The following is a 27,525-nucleotide window of genomic DNA, read 5'->3' on the forward strand; positions in this document are numbered from 1 at the left end:
ATAAGCAGCACAAAAAAAAAAGTAAGAGAAAACCTCTGAGTAGCAGAAGCTCCTGCCTACTAATAGTGATTCTCAGCAGAGACAAGAACTTTCAGGACTGTCCATTTTCTTGGGCCCCACACTGAATATGATCTGAAGGCCAAGGTTTATCCCTCTAGGAATGGGAATATGCCCCCAGCATCTAGCTAGAGTGAACCATGGCACAGGACACCAACAAAATGTGAGAGGAGAGAAGTCATCCCTCAATGGGGCTGGAAAAGCCAGCCCTCCAACAAGGCTGCCCATGGACCCTGTGAGCATGTCCCAGGCCCGCCCCAGGCCTTCAGGTGGTACCAACAAAGAAGGACAGCGATGCTCAGCCTCAAGGCTTAGGTAATGCAGAAGCAGCGGCATGGGTTCCCAAACAATACACAACCCATCTTCTAAAACTGTGCATACCTAACTGCGCAATGTAGCTTTTTCTTGATGACTTGAATCATAGAATCACAGAATTTCAGAGCTAACAAGAACCTCAGAAGTTACCAAGCACAATTCCTGAACTACCAAGTCAAGCGGTGTGGGCTTAGCTTGATACTGGAACAGGTGTGGGCTTACTGCGAGCTTCCAGTTTCCAGCACCCTGCAAGAAAAGTGCCCTAGCTGTTGATTTTATGAATTTCACGTCACTTTTGTTATTAGGTCCCTTTCCAGCCCACTGAGAGATGCTGTCATCTGTGGTTCCCTGTGTGCCCATCTCATGTAGTACTCTGCTTTGGGGCTGTGCTTTTCATCTATAAACCAGGAAAACAGATAGCTGAGCTTGGTGAATTACCTTTAAAAAGAAGGATAGATCAAGACTAAATTAGCCATGTCTGAGAACAAGAGGATTTCTTTCTCCTAGGAGGTAAAAACTTCAGTCCTATCACTGTTTTACTTAGCTGGTTGTTCAAAGGCCTTTTTAGCTTCCTCCCACTTTCCCTTTCTGAGTGGATTTACTAGATAAGCGATCTCCATTTAACTGATGTAATGGTAATATAGGCCGGCAATTTCCTTCACAAGATAAAACCAATCCCTGCAAAATGGAGTCTTCAAATAAATGAAGTACCATAATTACGCCCAGCTTTCCTTACTCTTATGTACTTTTCTCAAGCTGTAGTTTAATGGTTGGTGTAAATTTCCTCTGTCTGGATATTAGATTTCAGATGCCTGCAATGCAAGAAAGAAGCCAAAAGGCCCCTGAGCTACTAAGGATGTAGCTAACACAAAGGCATGTTTACTTTCTTTCTACAGAAGGGACACCTTCAGGGAATTAAATAAGTTTCTTAGAGTTGCGCATAAAAGAAAAAGTTGGCTATATTAGCCAGTTCTCGTCTCTGATTTTCTTAAAGTGTCTGACTATAGACAATAAGAAGCAAAGATAAGGAAAGGCTGCTCAAGTCACATTAAAAAGCAAAGCTCACTCTCCCAATGTGTTCTGATTGTGCCTGTGCACATACAGATGGAGACGTAGATGCAGATACACAGATACTTAAGAGGATAACAGCACACCAAGAATATAAGAAAATTCTTTTGTAATACTTGAGTCAAAATTTCTAAACCTTAAAGGGAATCGTAAATTTTCCATTGCCCAGTCCCAAAAACCTAAAATTTAAGAAAATGATAATAATTTCAAGACATTTAATACTTCTCACCAAATGAGTTACTTGGCTGATTTAATACCAAGAAAATGCAACTTCTGACAACCAAAGACTATGCCTGGGTTGGATGGGTTTTTCCACCCTTCAGAGATGAGTTCACCTTTGGGTCTAGTAGGTTTAAGAAAATGATTTCCCTGCATGCAAACACCACTGAAGACAGAAGACTGAGGAAGGCAAAGAGTGAGAGGAGCCAGAGGCTGTGGAGCCAAGACCTTGTCGGGGCAGCGCAGGGTCCAGGTCACGTGCTTCACTTGACACCTTGAAGATGCCCCAGAAGGGCTTTTCTAGTGCCACAGCCCAAGGGCACTGCTTGGTTAGTAACCCTGTCAAATGCACAAGCTGCACAGCACCATGTGCCTGTGCCTTTAAGTCAGTGATCAGAGGAGAGAGATAAGACAGCAGCAAGGCAGCAAGATGTGGTTCTCTTCTCTTTTTCTGATGCAAAGCCCTATGAACAAGGCCCTTGTCTCCAACATGGTATTTATTCTTCAAACACGGCCATACTTTTTTTAAATTAATTTAATCATCTAAGACTTTATTTCATTTTCATTTAATTTATTTAATATTTTAACTTTCACATAGTTTCCATAACTTCATAAATTTTTGAGTTCACATGTTATTGATAAAAATGATTTTCCTGAGCTCTTCTAGGTTTTCCCTCATCTCACTGACTGTAAATTCATAAGTTGTAGGAACTATGTTTTAAATTTTCTTTGATTTTCCCAGTACAGTGTGTAAACTAGAGATGATAGTGTGATAAATATTCCTGAATGAACACTACATGAAAGGAAATTCTCAAGCTGAGTGAGCCATTTTCTTTTTTCAAAAAGATACCAGAAGAGAGTGTCGAAACAAAACAACCCCAAACATAAATACCTGCAGGTACTGCTTTTTTGCATCACTTCCGCCCTGTGGTAGCCAGACAGCTTGCAAAATCCATCATTGCTGTACACGATAGGCCAGTCCACTATCTGGGCATTCCCCAACACAAAATTAGTATCTGTTAAAAAAAAAAAGAGAGAAGAAGAAGAAAAGAAAAGGGCACATGAGGCAAGACATTAGTTGAGATTCAATGAGGACATAAATAATAACCAATCCAGGTATTTTTGTTTCCCTCCAAAATTGTCTCTTAAAATGGCCCTCTGAAGAAAACAAAAGAACAGAACTTTAGAGCTGAGTATCTGGAATGCAAATGCTGAGGTTACTGTATACTTGACCAACCAACCAGCCAATGTTTTCTGCAGAAATCCAGTGATTTCCATAAGACATACTCAAGTCCTAATTTTTCGTCTCAGCGAGAGTATGCTGGTGATGTGGAGCTAGAGAGAACCTGAAAGTAATTTCTTCTGGATTCCATCCAGCCTCTTAGCTTTGTCAGTCCTTTGGGCAGAAGCCACAAACTGGCCTATTCACCCTGATAAGCATTTGCAGATCCTTGGAGGAGAAGGCCTTCTTAGAGAGGCAAAGGGGACAGCAGATTGCCTCCTGGAACGCACACACCAGACAGCCTTGCTCTCTGTAAGGAAGTTACTAGACCCTCCTCGTACTGGAGCTCTGTAGAACCTGATCAAGATGATGGCAATGACAGAAACCTTCTTACTGATTTTGAAATCATGGAGCCACAGAAGGCACACTGCAGGGCTCCTTCATGGAGGTGCCAGCCTACCATTCACTTGTGATGCAGGGATCAAGTAAGCCAGATATGTTTAGCTACTTAGCGTGTTTCCACCGCTCTCCACATTTTGAAGATCAGAAGTCTTCTATATCTTTTGTGCTCAGGAAATTAAATGTCCCTCTTTTCTTAGTTAAGCAAACAACACCCAGAACTTAAACATAATCATTATTTTGGCTTGGATCTCTCCTCTCCACAGAATAATCACCTCTTCCCCACCTCCGCCCCGCCGCCAAAAAAGGAAGCCAAGAACACACATGCAGACCCTTCTTTTGTTGTAAACTGGAAGGGGTTTTGTTTATATATGTACACTATGTGGAGTGGAATAATTGTCATGTAATGTCCTCATTTAACTGGGAGATTTTGTTCTAGCACAGCTTTTACAGTTTATTCACAATATGGCTAACCATCCTTTCCTATCTAGGTGGGAAGAAATAGAGGAAGGAGGAATAGCTAAACACAGTAATCTACTCAATCGACTCTTGAGAATGCTTTGATATATTGAAATGGAACAGAAAACAGCACCTTCATGAAGTGAATCTGCAAATCTGTTAGTCTTACAAATATGCCTTTAGTAAAAATCCACAACCAGTCCTTCCCTCTGTCTCTCCCATACATGCATAAATACTTCAAGTTCCCACTGGATACTATGCATGATGCAAAACCCTCGGATATCCAGCTTGATGAGATATGGTCCATGGCCTCCAGGAACTTACGAGGACAAATAGGCATGCATACGACTAACTAAAGAAACAGGGAATAAAATGATTAACTCTGTTGGAGGGAGGTAAAGAACTGTGTCTCAGAGCGGGAAGGATGAGTAAAATGCACTTAAACGTTCTGAATGCCTGAGATGTGACTGCCACAGATGACACACACATAGATAGATAGAGAAATGCAAATATGATGCCTGCCTTTGGTGAACTTAAGAGATCATGGGAGGAAGGGAATACTCTAGGCAGAGAACCCAGCATGAGCAAAGGTCTGGCAGCACAAGATCCAGAGCAGACGGGTGAAGACAGACAGGGCAGCCAGGCAGCCAAGCAGGAGATGAACCTGGAGACCGGACTGGAAAGGGTCTTGAAATGTCAAGGGGTTTTGACTTTATTCTGGAGCCAGGATAACCCTTCATGTTGGTCTTCTCTCCCTGAAAAAACTCACATTTCTTGAACTGAGCAACTAAGCCTTAAAAGAAGTACAAAATTCACTGAATTACCCATGAGTGCATACGAAGTCTAGTCAGTTTAACTCTCTCTCTCTCGTTGATGCCTGAAATTGTAATTAATTTCCCTCAGAAGACCTAAAATAGGAGGAGAAAACTGAGTGAACTTTTTCATGGCTAATGTCCCACTAAGACTATGTGCTGAGAGGGAAGAATAGCCAGTTATAGACAATGGTTTGACTACATAAGTTTACATTTCTCTCCAATCCTAATGGCCCCATTAAAATAAAAGCAAATGAATTAAAATGGTAAAAATACACACACACACACACAAACAGAGTGAAAAGGAGGGGGAAAATGACTAGGAAACAGAGAAGAACTTAAAAAGAAAAAAAAAAACCCTAATTAGATACTATCCTCAGAAAGACTCAAGAGATAATACACCCATAAAACAAAAACAAGATGCTGGGTGGGGGTGGAGAAGACCCATAAGAGAACAAATGAACAAGTAAATAAGAGCTCCCATAAATTAAAAGTGAGTAACAATAAAAAATTCAACACAAATGTTACAGGACAAAATAAAGTTTCACAGAGTACAGTACAGAAAGAGACATAAGAAATATAAGAGGACTTCCTAAGTGGAGCAGTGGTTAAGAATCTGCCTGCCAATGCAGGGGACACAGGTTTGATCCCTGCTCCAGGAAGATCCCACATGCCGCGGAGCAACTTAGCCCAGGCACCACAACTACTGAGCCTGAACTCTAGAGTCCATGAGCCACAACTATTGAGCTCATATGCCACAACTACTGAAGCCCACGCACCTAGAGCCAGTGCTCCACAACAAGAGAAGCCACCACAATGAGGAGCCTGCGCTCCACCACAAAGAGTAGCCCCCACTCACGGCAACTAGAGAAAGCCCGTGCGCAGCAACAAAGACCCAATTCAGCCAATTAAGTAATTAATTAATTAATTTAAAAGAAACATAAGAAAAAAATAAGACACAGATCAAGAAAAACAGCATGCATCCGACCTAATAAGAACAGCAAAAAGAACAACACAAGAATAGGACAGAGACTTTTTTTTTAATTACACAATCAAATGTGAGGGTAGAATAACAATATTTTCAGATGTGATCTTCAGACAGGATCTGGGAAATTTATTTCCTATATATTCTTTCTCAGGAAGTTACTCGAGGACGTGTATCGGCAAAATGAGGGAGTAAAGTAAGAAAGAAGAAAATGTGGGAACTGGGGGAAAAAGTGGCTCCAAGTATAGAAAGCAGGGAAGGAAGCTAATAGAAAACATCCAACATGGAATGGTTCAGAGAACAAAAGTTCCAGAAGAGAGTTATTTAGAGATAAAGGAGGTCAGGAGTTAATGATATCCTTGATAATTTACAATAACATAAAAAGTTTAGTAAAGGTAGATATTCTGGGGGGCAGGAAAGGAAACTGGAAACAACAAAGAAAACAAGAGCTGTGCAAGAAGGGATACCAAATCATACTGTATCACATCATTGTCATAATGTAAACATTTTATTAAATTCCAATTTTTAAAACCAACATCTAGTCAAAGTACGGAATATTTAACTATAAGTATCTGAACAACCTCATCAATTCTAACACTGTAAAAATATATAAATAAGCTTAAAGAGAGAAGAGAGAAGAGAACAATCTAGAGCTGATATAATAAAAAAGAAAGGTATAAATATTTCACTTAAAGCTGCAAAGATAACCAATGAGGGAGTAATATAATTATACTAGGAGGAGGGATAGGAAGTCGATAAAGAGAGCTAAAATCTCAAATAAATTAACAGAAGTCAACAGATAACATCTAAAATTGATAAATCTAGAAATAGCTATAATGCATGTTATTTAGAGACATGGCAGAAACTATAAGAGGAAACAGCTAAAATTAGAAAATGTGGCTTCTGGTGAGCAGGATGGCTGAAAGGACAAGGCATAGGATGATTGTTTTTCTCTATAAGCTCTTTAGTTTGATATGTTTAACCATGAACATATACTACTTTGATAGAAATAAGTATATTCTTAATTTTTAATGAATTTAATCAGAAGAGATTAACTTATTGATTAAATTTTTCAGTTACTAAAAAAATTAGAACAGGATATATTTCAAGCTCCAGATATCACTGTATTTTCTCATAAAAGTATTCTGGTCATCTTTTAAAGATATTCATTGTTCCTCAGGCATTCTTACTGTTCCTGGGGGGCATATTACAGCCTTGTCTGGGAAAAACCAAGTCCACTAGCATCTTCTTCGACTTTAGAAAGGAAACAACAAATAGAAAATGCAGTAGAAATAGAATCACCAGCCTATTGCTCATCCACTTAGAGGATTTCTTATCATAGAACTTAAAATTCCAAAAGAGTTTCCTTTCATTGCTAACCCAAGCAAGAAATTATAGTTTCCAAAGAGCAAGACTCCTTTCTCACTATGTGATAGACAAGGGCTAAGAATTTCCTCTTTTGAATTTGAGTTTTCTTCAGATGTATACACGCACCCCAATGACAGCAGCACTATTTACAATAGCCAAGAAATGGAAGCAATGTAAGTGTCCATTGACAGATGAATGGATAAAGAAGATGTGGTGTGTACACATACACACACACACACACATACACACACACACACAGAGGAATATTACTCAGTCATAAAAAAGAACGAAATAATGCCATTTGCAGCAACGTGGCTGGGCCTAGAGATGATCATACTAAGCGAAGTCAGTCAGACAGAAAAAGACAAATATCATATGATATCACTTATATGTGGAATCTAAAAAATGATACAAATGAACTTATTTACAAAACAGAAACAGACTCACAGACATAGAAAACAAACTTATGGGAACCAAAGGAAAAAGGTGGGAGGGAGGGATAAATTAGGAGTCTGGGATTGGCAGATACAGGTTACTATATATAAAGCAGATAAACAAGGTCCTACTGTGCAGCACAGGGAACTATATTTCAACTATCTTATAATAAACTATAAAACTATAATGGAAAAGAATATGAAAAATTATACATACATATATGTATGTATAACTGAATCACTTTGCTGTACACCAGAAATTAATACAATATTATAAATTAACTATACTTCAATTAAACAAACAAATAAAATATGCCTTGAGAGAGAAAAAAAGAATTCCCTCTTTATCCAAGAACTTGGGATAAATGAAGGAAAGAATTCTAGTTCTAGTCACACAGCTATTTGCTTCTAACACCGGAGAACCCAACCATTTAGAAATTCTTCCCTCTTCCCCGCCCCATTCCTAGCATACGCACGTGTATCCTGCTATGGTTGGCTGGGAAAGGGCATATTCTGGATTCTCTTCAATTTATAAGATACAAATAAGTAACCTATAGATTACCTTCCAGAGCACAGTCTCTGTAAACTGGGGGCTACCCATACAAAATACCACATATCATCAAGAGCTAAGGGAGTCTATATAAGTGATATTCCAGGTATTGATGAGAATGGGTACCATTCACTGATATTAACTTTATGCCAGGCTCTGTACTAAGTACTTATATACCAAAGTGGGTTTTTTAACCTTTACAACAATCTTTGTGAGGTGGTATAACTTTATTGAATGAAGTGTCATGGACTTTATCATTTTACTCATATAAAAACTTTCTAAGGACATAGTCAGTTGTAGCAAGATAGAGTTGGGACTTTGAACCTAGTCTATCTGACTTCAAAATCCATAGTTTTAATCACTGTATTACATAGTCTCCTGATTCCACTAAGTACAAGATCCAACCATTTCTATGAAAATCTTTGCAACACATTAGATTTATGTGCCTTCCTATAAAAATGCTAAGTATACTGAGACCTTTAATTGATGAGTTAATATTACCATTATTGTCATCATATATTATGATTTCTTCTTTGTAATATACAATGATGCCCCCAGGAGATATTGATGTAGGTAGAATTAGTTGTTCCCCCTCTCAATGCTTGTGTTCTCCTATCTGTCCAATGTTTTGTCTCTTCCCTCTCTTGCAAACTATCACCTCTTACTTCTTAAAACTTAGTGTGCTGACTTATCTCTAGAATAGTCTTCCTTCCACACAATGATAGAAGAGGAGGAGGGAAAGGGGAAGAGGAGGAAAGGGGAGATGCTGTGCCTGGATCCCCATTTGAGACTCAGGGGTGGAAGAGACCACCACACTGGTGACTCAAAGGTGCTGCTCCTGTCAGCACTCCTGAGCCTCCCTCAGCTCCCATGTGGTCTGGAAAGGATCCAGAAAGTTCCAACTACCCCACTGCTGCTGTAGTTGCCTAAGCAGATGGTTATCACAGTGGAGTGCAGTGACCATGTAGACAAAGGCTGCATGCTAAACTGCCCAAGCCTAAGATCAACTTCAGGGTTCAGGAAACTATCAGGGGTGAGCCTCAGGGCCAGTGAGAGCCTTGATTAGATCAAGTTACACACACACACACACACACACACACACACACACACACACACAGAGAAGGAAAGAAAGTATATGCTAAGTTGGGGCAGAGTACCAAGTTCTGTTCAATCCAAAGAACAGAACATAAGTTCACCAACTTCAGACTTGAGCTCCACAGATCAACTGGTCACCCAGTGACCAGCAGACCAGGGGCCATTGCCAGTGACCCAAAGAAATAGCAGGGGAAAATAAGGCCTTGCATCTGGGGATCTGAGGTCCCAGAGGTGATGCAAGTGCTTGCCTCCACCACACACACCATTTGGAAAGAAGCAGTGGGGTGGGCAGAATTGGCATCTGAACACAAACCAAGTCACCCCCAAAAGACTACTTAAACTGGAAGAGCTTGAGATGCTAACTAGGAGGTTCAGAGTTTCCCCCTAACGAATTTCCCCTTCCTGGTCAGTGGGGTGGGAACTTGTGAGGGAGATAAGATCTGTTAAATAAAATAAAGAAGTGAACCTAGGTGGGTCTGAGTTAATTTGCCATCATGCCTCTAGAAGTACATCTGTCATAAGAATAAACAGGCTCAGAAAGTGGGAATCTCCTGAAAAAAGTGCATAAATTCTGGTGCAAGGACTCCATGACAGCAACTTTGTTGAGCCAAGGCTCCTTAATTCCTCCAGGCGGCTGGCTATATTCCCGCTGGTTAAGAATGCCAATTAGAGGGCTCTAGTGAAGTGACACAGATCTTCTAGCCAAAGGGAGAGATGTGCATTCCACATTCAACCATAAATGACTCTGGGATTATTTACTGTTTTCCAAACTCAATAAATGAACACTTATTTTGAAGCCAAGCAAAATTTAATTGGGAAAGTAATCCACTGCATGGACAAAATATCAAAAACACATAATCACCTAAGACTGCATCAGAATTGGCCAGATCTGGGGAATTCTCTGGCAGTCCAGTGGTTAGGACTCCATGCTCTCACTGAGAGGGCCTGGGTTCAATTCCTGGTCAAGGAATTAAAATCCTACAAGCTGCGAGGCACAGCCAAAAATAAAAGCACAAAAACAAACAAACAAAAAAATTGGCCAGATCTGGATCTAAGAGATTTGGAGATTTTAAACTGAGAAATGTTAAGATATCTGACATCCTTCATCTATGAAGACAGCATCATCACCATCAAGACCATATATATTAATACTCACCCATGATGTAGGCAGGCACCAGTATCCACTCATTTTTATAGATCTTGTAAGAGGGCTTAGCAAATCAAAGGAATTTTTCCTACATCATACATCTAATAGAGAAGGTACTGTCTCACACCTAACACTGTATTAGTCAATGCTACCCAGAGAAACAGAATCAATAGGAAATGATATAGATATAGATAGAGAGAGACAGAGACAGAGACAGAAAGACAAACAGAGATTTATTATAAGGAATTGGCTCATGTGATTACAGAGGCAGACAAGTCCCAAGGTCTATATTTGGCAAGCTAGAGACCCAAGAGAGCCAATGGTATAGTTCCAGTTCAAGTCCAAAGGCCTGAGAACCAAGAGAACTGATGGTGTAAGTTCTAGTTTGAAGGCTGGCAGGCTCAAGACCAAGGAAGAGCCAATGTTTCAGTTCAAACCCAAAGACAAGAAAACAAAACAAAACAATGTCCCAGTTCAAAAGCATTAAGGCAGGATAAATTCCCTCTTATTTGGGGGCAGGTCAGCCTTTTGTTCTATTCAAGCCTTCAACTGATTGGATGAGGCCCACCCACATTAGGGAGAGCAATCTGCTTTCCTCAGTCTACTCATTTAAATGCCAAACTCATCTAAAAACACCCTCACAGAAACATCCACAATAATGTTTAACCAAATATCTGGGCATCCCGTGGCCCAGTTGACAAATAAAGTTAACCATCACAAGCACCGAAGCCAATGTTCTTAACTGCATAATGTTCTGCAATTATGTTTAACTGAATCAGCAGAACCAGAGCTCAAAAATTCTGAGACTCCTTCAGAGTCCTTGGTAGTACTCTGGGACTCTAGGTTGGGCAGAATACAGTAACTCTATAAAGCTTTGTTTTCATTAAGGACTATTATGAAGGCAACACTTATCCTTCCACACCTGGCCATTTCGCTAGAAAGAAATGTTGTAATGAACACTTCTGACCCCTTTCTCCATCCCCCTCACTTACACCTACCTAAGTAGATTTATCAAGCTATAAGTAGGTATCTCAAGAGCAAGAGGCATCCACTCAGTATGTCTTGACCTCTCAAACTAGCTGAGCCCCAGTGTGGTGGGAGAAAAGAGGGCTTGAGCTACTTGTCTCCTTATGACATTCAGAACTTACTTGTGACAAGCCCTGCCAGCCCTCTGCTCTGTCAGCTCCAGATTCTTGGCCTAGGAGTATGTCAATAACTCATGGCCTAGAAGCCAGTGCCTAGGCTTGAGTAAGGAGACAGCACTGCCATGTTCTCTACCATAGTTTAACAGTAAAAAAAAGCTGATGCTGTATTTTGACCTTCATCTGGCTCCTTCAGCCAGTCTCCAATGAGGATACAATGGGCTGTAACACATGAACAAAGAACAAACCTCTAATATCCCAAAGGGTTTTGAGAGATCATCTTTCCTGCCTCCTGGCACTACTGAATCACACTGGTGAGAGTCTTCACAAAATACCTACAAAAAAGGAGACAATACAATCCCTTCTAGAAAACAACTGGTGCTTTGTCAGACCTTTTCACTTTCTCTCTTCTTTTTTTAAAAAATGTTTTCTAGAAAGACCAGCCCCTTACATGTCTCAGGCCCTTGACTCAATGGTAGCTGGTATAGTCAAAGCATCACTATAAAAAGCTGAGATTATACCGGTAGCCCCTGATAAACGGCACCTCCTTGCATTCATGCTTTTCTTTTGTCCCCTTAAATCTAGGTAGGTCTGTGATATGCTCCAAACAATAGACTGCAGTAGAATGGATGTCACTCCAATCCATAAGATTAAGGTCCAACATCTTCTGCTTCTGCACTCTTGTGAGCCCTGAGCTGCCATGCGAGAAGTCCAGCTATACTAGTAGAGAGACCATATGGAGACTTTACAAGCAGAGGCCACCTAGCAGATAAAAGGCCCTGAGATGACATGGAGAAGCACCAAGGAACCAAGTCAACAAAGAAAGACAGTGGAAGAATGAGGGGTAAGAGCCACCTTATTAATCCACCCTTCCCCAGCAATCCCTAGGTGCCCAGAACACCATTTGAAAGAGTAAAAGTGGGGACAACAGGTTGGGCTCTAGTGGCAGTGTTGTCCCTGATAAGCTGTGTGGGTTAGTCACTTCAGCTCCCAATAGGGACAAACTAGATCTCCATGCTTTTGGCAGCAATAAATTATGACACTCTAAGTAACTAGATTCATAACAAGGGATAAGTCAGATGACACCTCTGCAACCTGCAAGCCTCACACCCATGTGAAGTAATCAACCAGCCGTCACCTTGAAATACCACTTCTCCAAACGCTGGACTCTGTAAAGCCTGGGTCACTTTAAAAATATCAGAAACACCTTCTAAACTCGGCTCGGTGGGAAGTGATATGTTTCAGGTGAACTGTGTTATATCAGGCTTTTGCTTGGTGGAGTTATTTGGATTTGGAGACAGTATGTGATGTGCAGTATTAATGTAAAGATGGACTGTATTGTCAAGGGATTCCACAGTAGCAGTAAATCATGTATTGCTGTAACCATTTATATATACAGAAAACGCCTAAATGTGTTTTTGGAATCAATAAAATTCACGTAAGATATATGCTCTCGACATACACATATTTATCTTGTGTGTGTCTGTGTACACATACATAGGTTTTTCAGGTAGAATGTGTAACTTCCAATCAGTCAGTGGCCCATCTGAAGCATTAAGCCTGCCTCCAAATTCATGTTTTCTGAACTGATCAAATCCCTCCCACACTGTTCAGTAAAGAGTGGAGGTTCAACCTGACTGCCCTTGCCATGATTTATTCATTGGCTCTCATCTGAAAGTCCCCGTTGTCTCCAGGTCTTTGATGCAAATTAACCAGATTCTATAGCCTCCTTCTGATGCCTTTTTACTCCCTGAGGGTCTTTAGCCATAAGACTGCTCACAATTAAATGTAAGGCTTCCTAACTTCAACCTTCCTCAGCCCACACACAGTTTTCCTCCAGTTGGTAGAATAAAACAAACATTCTCTAAACATTTGATGGACTCCCTTCCCCCAAGCACGTAAAGTTTCTTCAGAGGATGTGGTATGAGCTGAACCACACTGCAGTAGTCAGACGTGTCAAAAGCATCCCAAACCTACCATTTGCCCATAAAGCATAACACAGAAATATTCTAAAAAGAAATTATTAGAAAATTGCTTTTCATCATAATTACCACAAATAACAAAGGAGAAACTAACTAAAGCAATGACTTAGAAAAGTGACTCAGTTTGGGCAATTACACAGATAAAAGCTGCATTCAGTGAGCTGTTCACACAAATTTATTGTTCCCTGCCAACACTGATTATTTAGAGGGCTACAGTAAATAGTTCACAATATGCTTCTAATAACACAGGATGTTTTTCTTAGAAGATAACACATCTTCATGACACTTTTAATGTTACAGATTTACTAAGGAGATCGGCGCTCTTACAAAAAGCAGATTTGAGTAAAAATATATTTTTCTTTCTTTTAGAACAATAGAAGACTAAGTGATGAAGGCGAGGTATGTATACAAGCCCTAGACAAAGAGCAGGAAACAATTATTTTATTTGCCTGAACCCAAATAAAATGCATACCAGAAGTTAATTTTTATAAAAACAAAAAAAACACCTAACCAAATGTAGGACTCTCAGGATATTGGCCAATTGTTAATTCCTTTCCTATAGCTATTCAATCAATCAGCTAATTTAAAAAAACAAAAAACAAAAAAACAAACTCCACCTGACAGCACCTGCTACCTTTTCCCTTACTTTCTCCAGGCACTTTACACCATCTGACATGTTATGCATCTAGCTGTTTGCTTATCATCTGCCTCCCCAGTAGAATGCAAGCTTCATCAGAGCAAGAGCTTTTTTTTTCCTTTCACCACTGAATCCTCAACACCTAGAACAGTGCCTTTTACACATAGGAAGGAGAACTGACTGAGTGTTTGTTGAATGAATAAATGAACGCACGTAGAACACTATAGGGCATTCCTGATGTTACCACCGCCACTGTTATCACCATCATCATCTTTATTATTGACTCACACGAATTGTAATCTCCCCTGGATTGTTTCTGAAATATTAGTACCCAAAAAAATTCCTGACTCAATTAGGAATGACAACTGATCTTTATATTCTCTTTGGGCACTAGCCTTCGTTCATCTACAGTGACCAGAGGATTTTGTCGCTTGTGTATTATATGTCAACAATGTTTACAATGTAGTTAAGGCCTGGCTTAAGCAAGATTGTGAAGCAGATTAAATTTGGGAAACTTCATCTCCTCTTTCTGTACTTTTCTCTCTTTTCTGAGCTTTCTGTCACTTAAATCAACTTATTTCTCCCATCGTGGAAAAAAGTTGTCTTCTAAACACATTTGGAGTTAGCTGTTAGTAATTTAAAGTATCATCTCTCCCAGAATGTTTGAATTTTAAGGCAGGACACTAGGGATAAAATAATGCTTAACTTGATGCTCAGAATCCCTAATATTGAAGGTGCTGATGTGTGGTGGGTTGGGGAGGCAAACGAGAAAAGAGTCTTTCCATCGCACCTGAAGTGACATTATGGGGGGGGGGGGTGACTTCACCCTGTGATAGTGGCTTAAATCACCCCACCCTTCAATAACAGGCTCACTCCTTCTAAACAACAAAAGTATGAGAGGGCAGAAGACGATAATGGACCCCAATGACACCAAAGGGCTTTCCAATTACTGCTCTCATTCTTTCATGTAAAACTCAGGCAATGAAAAGAGCATGCATGGGATTGCCAGTTAGAAATTCTGGCCCCGCCTCTAATTAAGGAACACTAATATTTCACTGCAAAGGGCCTCAGTCACACACGCATAGACTATGGCTGCTAAATAAATAAATCAATAAAATTTTAAAACAAAAAAGACAGATCAAAAGATTTGGTAATATTTGGGAGGATGGGATGAGAGGAAGCGAAGTCAGTATGGTACATCTAAAATCTTAATATCAGCAAAAGTCATTTTGTGGCTCTACTGTGGTTTTTCAACAATAAAATTCCATTAAAATGACTCTTCTAAATTGTCAAGGGCCCAATCTTTGCACTAGACACACCGAACTCCCAAGAAATTCAATAGTTGTTTGCCTTGTCTCTGATTTTAATATTCTACAGAAATACATTTTAAGTCAGTAAATTACAATAGGGAGAGACATTTCAATTCCAAAAGCAAACTCAAACACTTCATTGACTGGGTAGTTACCTCTAAGTACATGGTTTCAAAAGCTTGACCTCTATCCTCATTCAGCATCAAATTAAAGGATTTTAAAACAATAAAAACAGATGAATCCATTTCAAAAGCAGAATGGAAGAGAATGAGAATATACATGAAACAGTGTTAGAAACAGACTATTTCATCACTCGATATTTTACTTATAAGAGGTCAATGGTACGTTGAATTACTACTAAGAAATTTATTTCTGATCAATTGCTAAAAAGTGGTGCAATAGATTAGTCAACCAGCTGTTTTATTCTCATTTTTATAGACATAATAATTTCTTAAAGCACAGTGTACATATTAATGCACTTTGAACAAAACTCCTAGACCATCACTGAATAGCACAAAAATTTTACCTCCAGAATGAAAAAAAAAAAAAAAAAAAGTGGCTCTAAGTAAGCAATATAAAAATACTGAATGGTACTAGAAAAAGATTTTTTAGGTTAGTTTTACATTTGCCTCCTGTGTTATTTTAACTTTCATGGCATATGGCTCAGTGAGAACAGGGTATAGCATCAGGATGGATAGAAGGAATCTCAGAGCAGCTTAGTTTAATACAACAAATATTTGAGTATCTACTTGTTCCAGGCATGGCAGGAGTGCAGGGGACACTTCTGTTCACTGGAAAGCTCTGCCCAACTTCCCTGCCTAGCTTCACCTGTATATCACGTAACCCCGCATCCCACTCCCCCGTCCACAACCCAGACACAGCAGACTAGACCAGGAGTGGACAACTGGCCAAACAACCCATAGTCAGGGCCAGGCCTATCAGATTCTCTCTCCAGAACAAAAACTAAGACCCTGAAGCTGAGAGGTTGACAAAGCGGACCACGCGCATGCTGGTGAGTAGGTGGAGAAAGGCCATATTGGGAAAGAAATGGGAACCTCGGAGAGATACACGAAAAAGCAGCAACTGAGGCACCATGGATGGAGAACTGGACAGAGAAGGGCAGAGATGGATAGATGGAGGCAGAGACTACATACAAAGACGGACAGCAACAGGGACAGACGGAGAGAGATGACAGACAGAGTGATAAAGAGATGGCAGCAACAGAGATGATCAGTGGCAGGGCAGGCAGCAATGGCAGAGATGAGGAGGAAGACACAGAGATGGGGAAAGGAGAGGAGATAGGGTGGGGACAGGGCGGGGCATGGAGCATGGGGAGCACGGGTGGGAGGAGCCAATGCAGCATGAGCTGGAGCTGAAGAGCAGGCCCGCAGAGGAAGAGACCCACAGCAAGACCTACAGAGCGAGTGAGGAGAGAGCTCAAGACCCTCGGAGATGGTACAGGAGAGACTGAGACCTGGAGCCAGAGGGAGATACAGAGGGAGAAGAAAACCAGAACATTGAAAGAGAAGGCACTGCTAGAGACAAGTGAGAGGCAGGGATTGAGAAGCTGGGGGAGAAAATGACACAGTTCATTTCTGTATCAGAACCCACAAAACACAGGCCACCCCAGTGGCCCATATCATAGATCTCAACCTAAGTCAGCCTGCACTTATGGGAAACAGTTCACTGTCAAGGACACCTAACACCAGTCACAATCCTCCAACTCCGCTTGAGCTGGCTCCCCATACCCTAGAAAACAGGACCAGCTAGCCTTCTAAGGAAATCCCCAACCTCCCAGCCAAATGTGGCCCGGGTCTGAGATGCCTCTCCAAACGCTCTATAAAACTCGCTTCTGCCCCAAATCCCTCAGGAAGAGTGTTCCGCTGCTGGTGAGCCCTGCACCCCCATAATCCATGGGTTGTTTTCCCTTAAATAAAGGACAGCAAACACGTTACTGAATTGCTTTAGTTTTGTCACTTGACAAGAATAACAGAGAAAAGTGGCACAGTGAATGAAGTCGGGCAGGAGCACAATCTTAGGCGGGAAAAGTATCAAGGGGAATCTTATCTGATGGAAGGAGAATGACTAGAATTTACGGTCTCCTCTGTCTTTAAAAACTGTCAGTTATCATTTGAAAATGGCAGATGGAGCATACACACTTACTCCTCGTTCCTGAATGACAGGTGAAAAACTCAAAGGGATATACCCACAACAACAAAGAGAAGCGTCACCAGCAGACATGAGCTCAGTTTCTGGAAGATGAAAAGTAGATGGAGGATGATATGCAGCCAAAGAAGCCATGATTTTAAAACTCCAGAAGGACCTGGACAAGGAGGGGGCTAAAGGGCCCAAGAGGTACCTAGAGAGACTCGGGACACTGAAATGCTAGCTACTCCCTGAGGCAGGAATGGGATTTGTGCAAAAAAAAAAAAGGGAAACCAATTAAAAGTCTATAGAGAAAAAGTCCACACACCCTCCGACACATGCCCTCCTCCATCCATACATCCTGGTAGCCATGCATTTACTTCTCAAGTAAAGAAACACACGGGGTTGGCTTGGAAGCAGGGGTCTTCCAGATGTAATATCCATCAGAATAGCCTAGAGGGCTTAGTAAAACACAGGTAACTGGGCCCCATCCCCAGAGTTTCTGATTCACTAGATATAAGGTAGGGCCCCAGAATCTGCATTCCTAACAAGTTCCTAGAGATTCTACCACTAGATATGAACCAAAGGCAATTTACTTAATCACTTTATTAAACCTCTGTTTCTACAATGGGAATAATGAAAGTGGCCACAGCATAGAGTCACAGTGATATTAGAGGAGATGACACACGTGAAACCTTTGGCACACTGACAGGCTATTTGATTTGTCCAAGATCATGGTTTTAACCAATAGTTATAATTCGTGCTTACAGCTAGTGTAACTCTCTGGGGGAGAAAAAGCCCTGATTTATACCATTTGCTAATTTCTGAGGTGTAAATAATCCCACATGGCAGAGTTCAAGCTACCAAGATGAAATCCCTGAACCAGGAATAGGGAAAAGATGGGTATAACCAGATCTCGAGAGGTAGGACCAGCCAGCTGCACCTGCCCCAGCCCCAGCACACCATGGAGGAAAACTTTAGGGACAGTGCAGGACCCCCAGGGTTAGTAACAGTTGCAAATTTTGAGGTTTACCCAAACCAGAAGAGAGCCAGCTGCAGATGGAACCTTTAATCAGGGTGAAACAGATAGGCTAGGACGATTACCTTGCAGAGAGGAAACTAGGAGAATAAATACTACGACCTCCCATTCCTCCTTCCCCATCTGATGGTGGTGTGAAGCCAGCTAGGAGCCAGGAAGCAAGGGAGCCTACTGACATAATCCACCTAGGTTAACTTCCTGGGACTCAGAGCCAGCTACGGAAGAAAAGAGTATGGCCCTGTGACACAGACGCTATAGCAGTACACTGGCCCTTGTAGACGCTCAAAGCACAACCGGAAAGATTGCAGCACAGAACTTTAATCAATTTGGTCCCAATAATGCTGAGAGGAAACAAAAGTAAAGAAAATTAAAACTTAAAAATCCATGTAGGTGAAATAAATATAGTCTTATCAGTCAACTCCATTTTCTTTGCCATAATTATAAAGCTCTAGTCTAAAATATGCTTCCCAAACTCACTCTTAACAGAAACCAAAGTTAAGCAAGAGATAAATATTGGTAAAATCTGCCAAAATAGTATCATCTTTAAAATGCTGACTCCAACACTCTGAGAAAGCCGGTGGCAGGTGCCTACATCATTGCTTTAAGGGAAGAAGGAAGTAACGAGAGGCCATCCCTCTTCTTTATAAGCACCTGATGTCATCACAGACCCTTTAAAATGCTATGAGAAATGGGAGACTTGCACTCTCAGTTAATAATTAACATTAATAATTACAGTATTGACAGCTAATTTCAGAACATTGGTTTTATGCAACATGCGACTAATCAAAAGAGTTGTAATTTACAGAATGAACAGTCTTAGGATGAGTAAGCAAACTGATTCTGATTATGGTATAATTTTCTAATACTCAATCAGAAGAGCTTTAAGTAGTTTTGTCCTTAACAGCCATGCATGACTGTTAGGACAGAGACCATGAGAATTGAGGGAGATGACAAAGTTGGGCAGACTGCAATCTGTTCAGCAAGACTGCACTTGCCCAGAGAACAGCTGGAGCATCAAACAAATCCCAGCATCTAAGATAGGCTGGAAACACACAGCGATGGGTGAGCAGCGCAAGACCATGTGCCAAAGAAGACAGGGCAATGGAATATCCCAGAGGAATGAGAGATTGTTAAGAAAACTTCCACCACATCAAAACAAAGCTTCACACATCCTGTAATCTTCCCCTTCAAATTGACATAAAGGATCTGGTCATCCTACACCCAATCTCACAAGAAAAGAAACAGCTATAAAATCTAAGAATAATTTTGGGTGAGATGTTTATAACGGAAAAAATGTGTGGTAAGTACTGAGTCAGCATAGTATCTCTTAAATCTTTGGTGAGGTTTACAATGCACATTGGTCTTCATCACGGATGCCTCAATGAGCCCCAGCATCACAAACATCTCACTCATTTTGGGAGTCCCAGGCTCTAGCACAGCATGCAGCACAAAGGAGGTCTACCATGTCTATGAAATCGAACTGTAAGCTAGTCTTAGCTTTTCATTTTACTTTGTTTTTGATTTTTGATTCCTCCGTGAAATCGACGCCCCTCCTTCAGTTATTTATTTCTTTCACTAAAATAAACATGTCATTTACATCCTAGTCCCTTCTCACTTCCAGCTCAAATTGTTACATAATATGTCCCCAGGGTTTCTCAATTTAAGAAAATGAGTCTACCAAACACACATACACACGCATGTGTCCTTTGCACACAATTCTAAGTGTGCAAATCTTTCATATAATTTACCATCATGGTGGCTGAGTCCACACTGTAAGAACATTTAAACATATAGTAGATAGTGAAGCCTCCAAAAGGACAAGGGCAAGCTCTGTTTTCATTTCATTTTAATCATGTGCCTACTACTCACATCACCCTAAGTGACCCTGTTTTATTGGTTACTAGATTGTTTGGGCAATGCCATTATTAAAAGAGAAAATAGCAAATGTTGGCAAGGGTATGTCATAGGGTGATGAAAACTCTCATTCACTGCTAGTTAGAGTGTAAAGTGATACAACCCCGTTGGAAAACTGTTTGGCAGCATCTGCCACAGTTAAACATGGGCATCTTAGGTACACAGCCAATATATGCCCAAAAGAAATGTGCAAGAATATTTGTAGCAGCATTAATTGCAAAAATCTGGAAACAACTCACACGTTGGAGGAGGTCAGTGAGAGGACATGACCCCTAGTTGAACCTTGACCTGGACCCAGGCAATCAGATGCTCCTCACCCCCTCCCCTGTCCTTGGAATGTACCCGCTGCCCATCATTCCCACAGTAGCAGCTGTTCCAAGGAGAAAGGAAGGTGTTGTTGAGACCATCTAGACTGAATACATGACTGAACCCAGTCAAGGCCTCTATTTAAACTTTAAGTTTTGGCAAGTAGGTGCAGAGATCTAACTCATCTTGCAGCATCCAAGACAAGCCTGGTAAGTAAGTTCCCTTGCTTATTAAACCTGCCAATCTGGAGAGGTCTGCCTCTTTCTTCTGTCTCTCCTTGCCCTCCCTGTAATGGCGCCAGTTTGCAAACCAACACGTGTCATCAACAGCATAATGGATAAATACAATGTGTGGTATGGTCATAACATAAAGTACTATACGGCAGTGAAAATGAGGCAATTACTATACAAGCAACAACATGGATGAATCTCCAACTGACAGAGGATCCATGGTGTATGGTCCCATGTATATAAAGCAGACAAAAATAAACTGTAGTGTTTAGGAGTGTGAAACAAGGTGGTAAAATTATGGAGAAAAATTATGAGGAAATTATGATCCCCATAAACTCAGGAGATGTCTCCCTTTTGGGAGTAAGGAAGTTGGGAACAGGAAGGGTCCTGGGGGTTCTGGAGAGCTGGCAAGATCTCACTCAGGTGGTGACAGCACAGTATTTATACAAATGTGTTAAGCTGCACTAAATTATTTTACATTCTTTTTTATTATGGTATTAAACAATTTAAAATGTTTTTAAAAAACAAGGGAGAGGAATAAAGACAAGATAACTGTTATTAATCTACCCCAAAAGATGGTTTTCAGGTGGAAAAAGGAGTGGGCTAGGTCAGTTTTGTTCCACAGGGCAGACTTGGAATGAGTGGTATCTGTGAGAGGGCAGATTTTGGTGAGACCAGACAATGACAAGAACAAGAAAGAAAGAGGAGGGGAAGGTGGGAAGGGAAAGGAAGAAACCAGGTAATAATTACATTGCTTAAGACAGAACATTCTTGTAAGAAAGTGAACATCCCACCACTGAAGCTCTCCAAGCATGGGCTGGATAACCACTGGGAGGGATGCTCTGGAGAAGATTCAAACACTGGAAAAAGAATTGTAAAGTATGTGCCTTCAGACCCAAGATTCTGTGATTCTTTTTCTCTTTCTCACTAGTTACATGTGTGGCCACTTAAGAGTAAAGGACAAGCATGGTCCAAATATCCTGAATGTATAAAGCAGATACTCACTTTATGAAAGGGCTTCTTTAAATAAACAACTAAAGTATATTTTAAATGTTTGTTTACAAGCCATGTACTAGCTATCCAAAAATAAAGAGGAAGGGAAGAATTGAGGAGCTCCAAGGTAAGGCTGAAGAAACCACTGCCAAATGAAGTCCAATCATAAATGAAGAGCTGGTGTCGGAAAGAACAAAGCCAGAGATTCCATTTACCACAATGTTCCTCAAATGCATCTATTCTTTTACAACAGATTATTAAAATGTATGGATTTCATTTATAAAATCAAGAAGTTTGGAAACCTTGTTACCTTACGTTAAATCACAAGGCTTCAGCCTCTCAATCCTCCAGCTAATGTCAATCAATAGATTAAACCTGTGACTTTCAGAGAACTACAGCTGAGCCAGGGTTGAAGGTTATCTGAGAACATATTACAAGAAAAAAACAAGTTCTGTTGAAACGGTAGTAATCCAGATTATCACCCACTCCCTGTTCAGAGCAACAATGGAGTTTAACCAGTTTTCTGTTTTATAAATATTCCCATGGCTCAACACCTCTCCGAGGAGACACAACATTACCCACGGCTCTCACCCTGTTTGCTAACTACTTACATCAACAACCTGAACCAACTTAACGCTGTACAAAAACACAGCTGAGTTAGCAATCTGTAAATTATACATGTACATAAATCTGTACCAAAATGTGTTGCGTTTCACTCCCGCTAACATGCATGGTTCTTAACTGGCACCTACAATTGTTTGATATAGGTTTCCGAACACGAAAACATATGTTCTGCCTAGAATGGGACAATTTAGGGTAATATTTTTGTAGTTTCCTGGCACTTGAGGTCTGCCAGGCTTCCTAAGACAGATCTATTTGCTTCAGCAAGCATTCTGACAGTAAGTGCCTACAGATTTAAGCAACTATCAAAAAATATTCTGAACAACACTTTCCAATCATGAATATAAAGAGAAACAGGCTGGCTTTGCCTATGTGGCCGTGAAGTCAATAGAAGGATCTGAAATGATCATAAGCAAAACCAAATCCAATCTGGGGTGCTAATTATTCCCATTGACTACTCACAACAATGCAAAAAAACGGATAATTATCAAATCTCTCCTCCAAATGGTTTCAGAATATATCAAAGAAAGTTAAAGTAGGTTTTAGCCCCACCAAGACCAGTAATCTTTCAAACTTTTTTAAAAATACAGTGTGGGGTCTAAATAAGAGTTGCAGCCAGGAAACATTGTGGAATAGGGGCAGGATCCTTGGACCAAGACTCACTCGAATGTAACTTACTAAGGGTAAGGAGGATTTCTTGTTTTCCACTATATTGCCAGTGTTCAATAAATACGCTCAATAAATCTTTGTTGAATGAGCAAATCAGTAACAACTGCTGACTAGTCCCTGAGCTGCCTCTAACTGCCTTTCTCTAAATCTGCCTCTCACTAACCAGCTATAGGTAAATTACTTAACCTGAGGATTCTTAGTTCCTGAAATTCTAAAATGGAGACATTGCACCTCTTTTGCGGGCTTATGAAGATCAAAGGTAGATATTCCATGAAAACTGACTTAATACTTTACAGCAGGCACACAGATAAGTGCTGTTATCCTGCCTGTGGCTCCAAATAAACCATTGACAAAGGTGAAAATACTGCCCTTCCTTGAAATAGAATTAGCTTCTCCTTTGCCCTGTTATTCTGTTTGGATGTGGTAGCATGGCTGTTAGCCAAAATGGATGCTGTTCTTGTTGTTATAACATTTTATTTTAACCTCCATTGGGAAATCGTGCTTCTCTAGAGAAAATAATGGTAATACAAGGAAAGTCGTTGCATGGTGTACCATAAGGAACATGAGACTGGGGTCAAGGGGCTTAGGGTCTCATCAGTTCTGCCCTTAAATATTTGAGAAAATACACTTGCTTTCATTTCTTCATTTATACAGCGATGGGGAGGAGAGGCAGACGACAAACCACCTGAGGTCTGTCTTTGCTGACAGCTCTATGATTTCCCAGACACAAGATATTCACATGCCCCAGAACAAAGCCAGTTCTATTATCCATTAGCATACAATGAGAGATTTTTTTTACGGATGATAAAAACAGTTCCACAAGCTAAGTCATAATGCTGGAGAAACAATGATGCTACAAGAAGGATGAATGATTCCCTCTGAAGAACTGCCTCAGGCACTGTCTGTCTACCACTTTCAATAAGTCACTTAATATTCCTGGGACTCAGTTTTTTGATCTGTAAAAGAGGAACAATAATACTGCATAGGGCCACCAGGAGAAAACACCTGGGATTTCCCTGGTGGTGCAGTGGTTAAGACTTCACGTTCCCAATACAGGGGGTCCAGGTTCCATCCCTGGTCAGGGAACTAGATCCCACATGCATGCCGCAACTAAGAGTTCTAAAGAGCCACAATTAAGGAGCCCTCGTGCTGTAATTAAGGAGCCAGCGAGCTGCAGCTAAAACCCAGTGCAACCAAATAAATAATAAATTTAAAAAAGAAAACATCTAATAAAATGAGCAAAAAGTATTGCTATTTTAAGGTAAAATGCTATTTAAATACTTTAATGCCCTCCCCCAAAAAAGGGGCTGGTGGATTTTAGGAGACTTTCAATATTTTTAAATAGATTTGTTCTCAGTAAAATAATATAAAGCTTATAGATACTGTGATATTTCGAAAAGTCCAAACTGTTTTTTCTATTTGGGTTCAGGAAATATGATGAAAGGGGTCACTAAAAACCTAAATCCCACATTTCAAGATCACAATCTTTCTGGAATGATAGATCATTTTAAATAGTCATCCACTTCTCCTCCCAAGATGTTGTGGTTTTGTTGTTGATGTTGTTTGGTTGGTTGGTTAATTGAAGTCAAGCCTTGGAATTGGTGCTGAAATTGAAGCACCAGTGCTAACAATGTTACCAGCCACTTGTGTTATTGACATTCTATGCCTGCTTACAAAGGTGAAGAGGCTCCAAGATCAACTAAACTAGAAGGTATTCTGCCTTCTCAGCTCCAGGATTTTTTGTAATTGTGTCAGCTCCAGAATTCACAGTTTTTATTATTTTATTGTGGTATTAGCTCCAGTATTCTTAAATTCCTCCTACAAGCCTAAGGAACCTTGTGCTTGTTACATTTAAGATTCTCTTACTGCTCTCTCCACTAAAAAACATAAAGGTATACATTAGGTACAGTTTCCCCTCTAACTTAAAGGATACTGCCTCTTCACCAAAACAATGGAATTGTCATTGATATTCATGAGAAAGTTGATGTCACAGGCAATGGGATCCCCAAATAGCAAGACTCTCTCCGTACCCCACAACAGGCCAATAACAATAACAATCACAGCAGATTAACTCTTAAATTCTGATTTTACTTAAAAAACCCATGAATGCCTCCAGCTTTTTCACGGCAGAAGAGTTCATTGTGGCTGTTCAAGTAGTAATTATCATCCCCTTGCCTCCCCAGGTAATGGCTGTGACCTTGTTCTAAAATTCACCTTTAGTTTGAGTAAGGAAGACCCTGTAAGGAACGGTGATTGACCAAAAAGTCTTCAAGAGGCACATGATAAATGATCATTTATAAAAAGTACTTGAAAAGTGCATGACGATCTGCTTATCCTAGTTGATGTTTTTTATTACAAGATAAACTTAAATCACTTTTTAAATTAAAGAGTATTTCCTAGTAGCGTAAGTCACTTTCATGCCCTCCCCCTGAATCCCTAACTAAATCCCAATAGGAGCCCATAATTTTAACACAAGCTCTTTAGGCTCTGTAAGGGTGATACTTACACATTTAAAAAACCCATTTCCTGAGTTGGCTCTTCACCTCCTGCTAACAGAATGTCATCTGTCTCTGAAAGAAGAGGGGTCCAGGGGCCTATAAAGAGCATCTCTAGGCTCGTCCTCTTTCACTTAAGCCATTTGATGAACGGGTGTGCATTGCACCTTCCAACTGCTGGGCTCCTGTTTACTCTGTAAGAGCTTTAGCGGGGGAAGCTTTGCGGTGAGTACTTTAAAGGCGTTTGAAATGTTTCCATTCCATCCCTGCTCCTAGCACTCTCACCTCCCACTGCTTCAAGCCGTCTTAATGGCACTAGGAAAGAGAGGAGCTGGGAGCACTGGCTTATTGAGTAATGGATACATTTACAGGTTTGGTGAGTTTGGGAATGCATAAGTGAGCAGAGTTTTAGATATAAAACACTGCTTTGGTTTGGAAGAGAGGAAGGATGACAGGTTTGTACCTGTGACCACTTGGCCAGCTCTCCACCTGTGCCCCTCCACTTTCCGCCCGAGTCCAGGAAACTCTGCCCTTCATGAACCTTAACTTCGAAGGGTGTGGGTGGGTGAGGAGGTGGATCGGGGAGCTGGCAGCATGTCTCTAGGTTTCCACGTCCCTACATTCGGACTTTTCAGCCGCCTGGGTGGAAGGTGGAAGCCGCCGCATCCTCCCATCCCTTGAGGGCCGGGACTTGGAGTTGCTGGTCTCTTACTGGGGCTCTCTGCCGGGAGAGGCGGCGCCGTGGGGAGCGGCCAGAGAACCCTGAGAGCCTTAGCGGAGGGGCGGGCAGTCCCAATGGGGAATGCGCTGCCGTTCCTGCCGCCACCAGCTTCCCATCACTTTTCCCGGTACTTTGTTCGTCAGCTGTCACTCTCGCTGGAGATGAGACCGAGGAGGCGCAAGAAAGGCCCAAAAAGCGACCCCAGGAGAGCTCTCCTTTGGGGATAGGGGCGCATCAGACCCCGCCCCGCCCTGCCCACCTTTCCCAGCCTCCAGGAGGCAGCCCCGGGCGCCCGCGCCGCGGCTCGCGGCAGAGCCCCCGGGGCTCTGCTGCATCTGCTGGCGCCGAGCGGCGGGAGGCGTCTGCAATAAAGGCACAGATTAAAAGCCGGGGTAACGAATCCGAATGCACCTCTTACCATTGGACCGCCGGACAATATTCTCCAGAAAGGTGTTCTGCGGGGCCACTAGTCCCTTCCTGCCCCCGGCCATGGTCATCCTCCCGGCAGCTCCGGGTCTGGGGGCGTCCCGGCGTGGCTTCTCACGGCAGCAGCAACCTGGGCGCGGGGCCCGCGAGCGATCCCGGCTCGAAGCACCCCATGCGCCCCACGGGGACCCGGGAGGGCAGGGGCAGCGGCTCCCTCCAGCTGCCACCCTCGCGCCCTCTTCGCGCCTCCCTCCCCGCGGCCCGCCTCGCAGTGCACTCGCGCGGGGCTCGCCTCGCCGCAGCCGCCTCCGGGTGGGCGGAGGGAGCCGCCGCTCCCGGGCCCGCGGCGCCCCCTACCGGGCGCGTGCCCCCTCCTCGCCGGCCTGCGGGAGACCGAGTCTGGCGCTCCCGCCGCTGCCAGGAAGCCGAGCGCGCAGGTGGGCCAAGGCTGGACGGGCAGCGCCACCCTCTGGGCACAGCCGGGAAGTGTGTTCAGGACGCGCCCTGGGCTCGGTGGACAGGAGGGCACAGGAGCTGCTGTCTCTCGGTGGGGTCACTCCCGAGAGGTGGCACGGAGTCCTGGAGGAGCATGATACAGTACCTCTCCGCCTTTGTTCCGTTTCAGGCCAGAGCCCTTGGTACCTCTGAGGCTCTTGGAACCCCTTCCTGCTGGACCCTAGATTTGCTTAGCCTCATTTGTGAAAGTTGCCCTTCCTGGATTCTGAAGCCAGTGTTTGACCACTAATTAATGAAGCATTATAAGCG

At 41.9% G+C, this 27,525-nt stretch overlaps 1 protein-coding gene across 2 annotated transcripts in view; it reads right to left on the reverse strand.

Moving 5' to 3' along the window:
* The window catches only part of KCNH1 (potassium voltage-gated channel subfamily H member 1), a 411,257-nt gene extending 384,237 nt beyond the window's left edge, over nucleotides 1-27,020 (reverse strand). For both annotated transcript variants that reach the window (XM_057728018.1, XM_057728017.1), the window contains exons 1-2: nucleotides 26,753-27,020; nucleotides 2,552-2,675 (exon numbers count right to left, since the gene is read on the reverse strand). In XM_057728018.1, coding sequence (XP_057584001.1) covers nucleotides 2,552-2,675; nucleotides 26,753-26,831 — 203 coding nt within the window. In that variant the 5' untranslated portion in view covers nucleotides 26,832-27,020. The remainder of the gene's footprint in view (nucleotides 1-2,551; nucleotides 2,676-26,752) is intronic.
* Nucleotides 27,021-27,525: the final 505 nt, after the last annotated feature.

This window comes from Hippopotamus amphibius, chromosome 3 (genome assembly GCF_030028045.1).
Source record: "Hippopotamus amphibius kiboko isolate mHipAmp2 chromosome 3, mHipAmp2.hap2, whole genome shotgun sequence".
Classification (NCBI taxonomy): Eukaryota; Metazoa; Chordata; class Mammalia; order Artiodactyla; family Hippopotamidae; genus Hippopotamus; species Hippopotamus amphibius.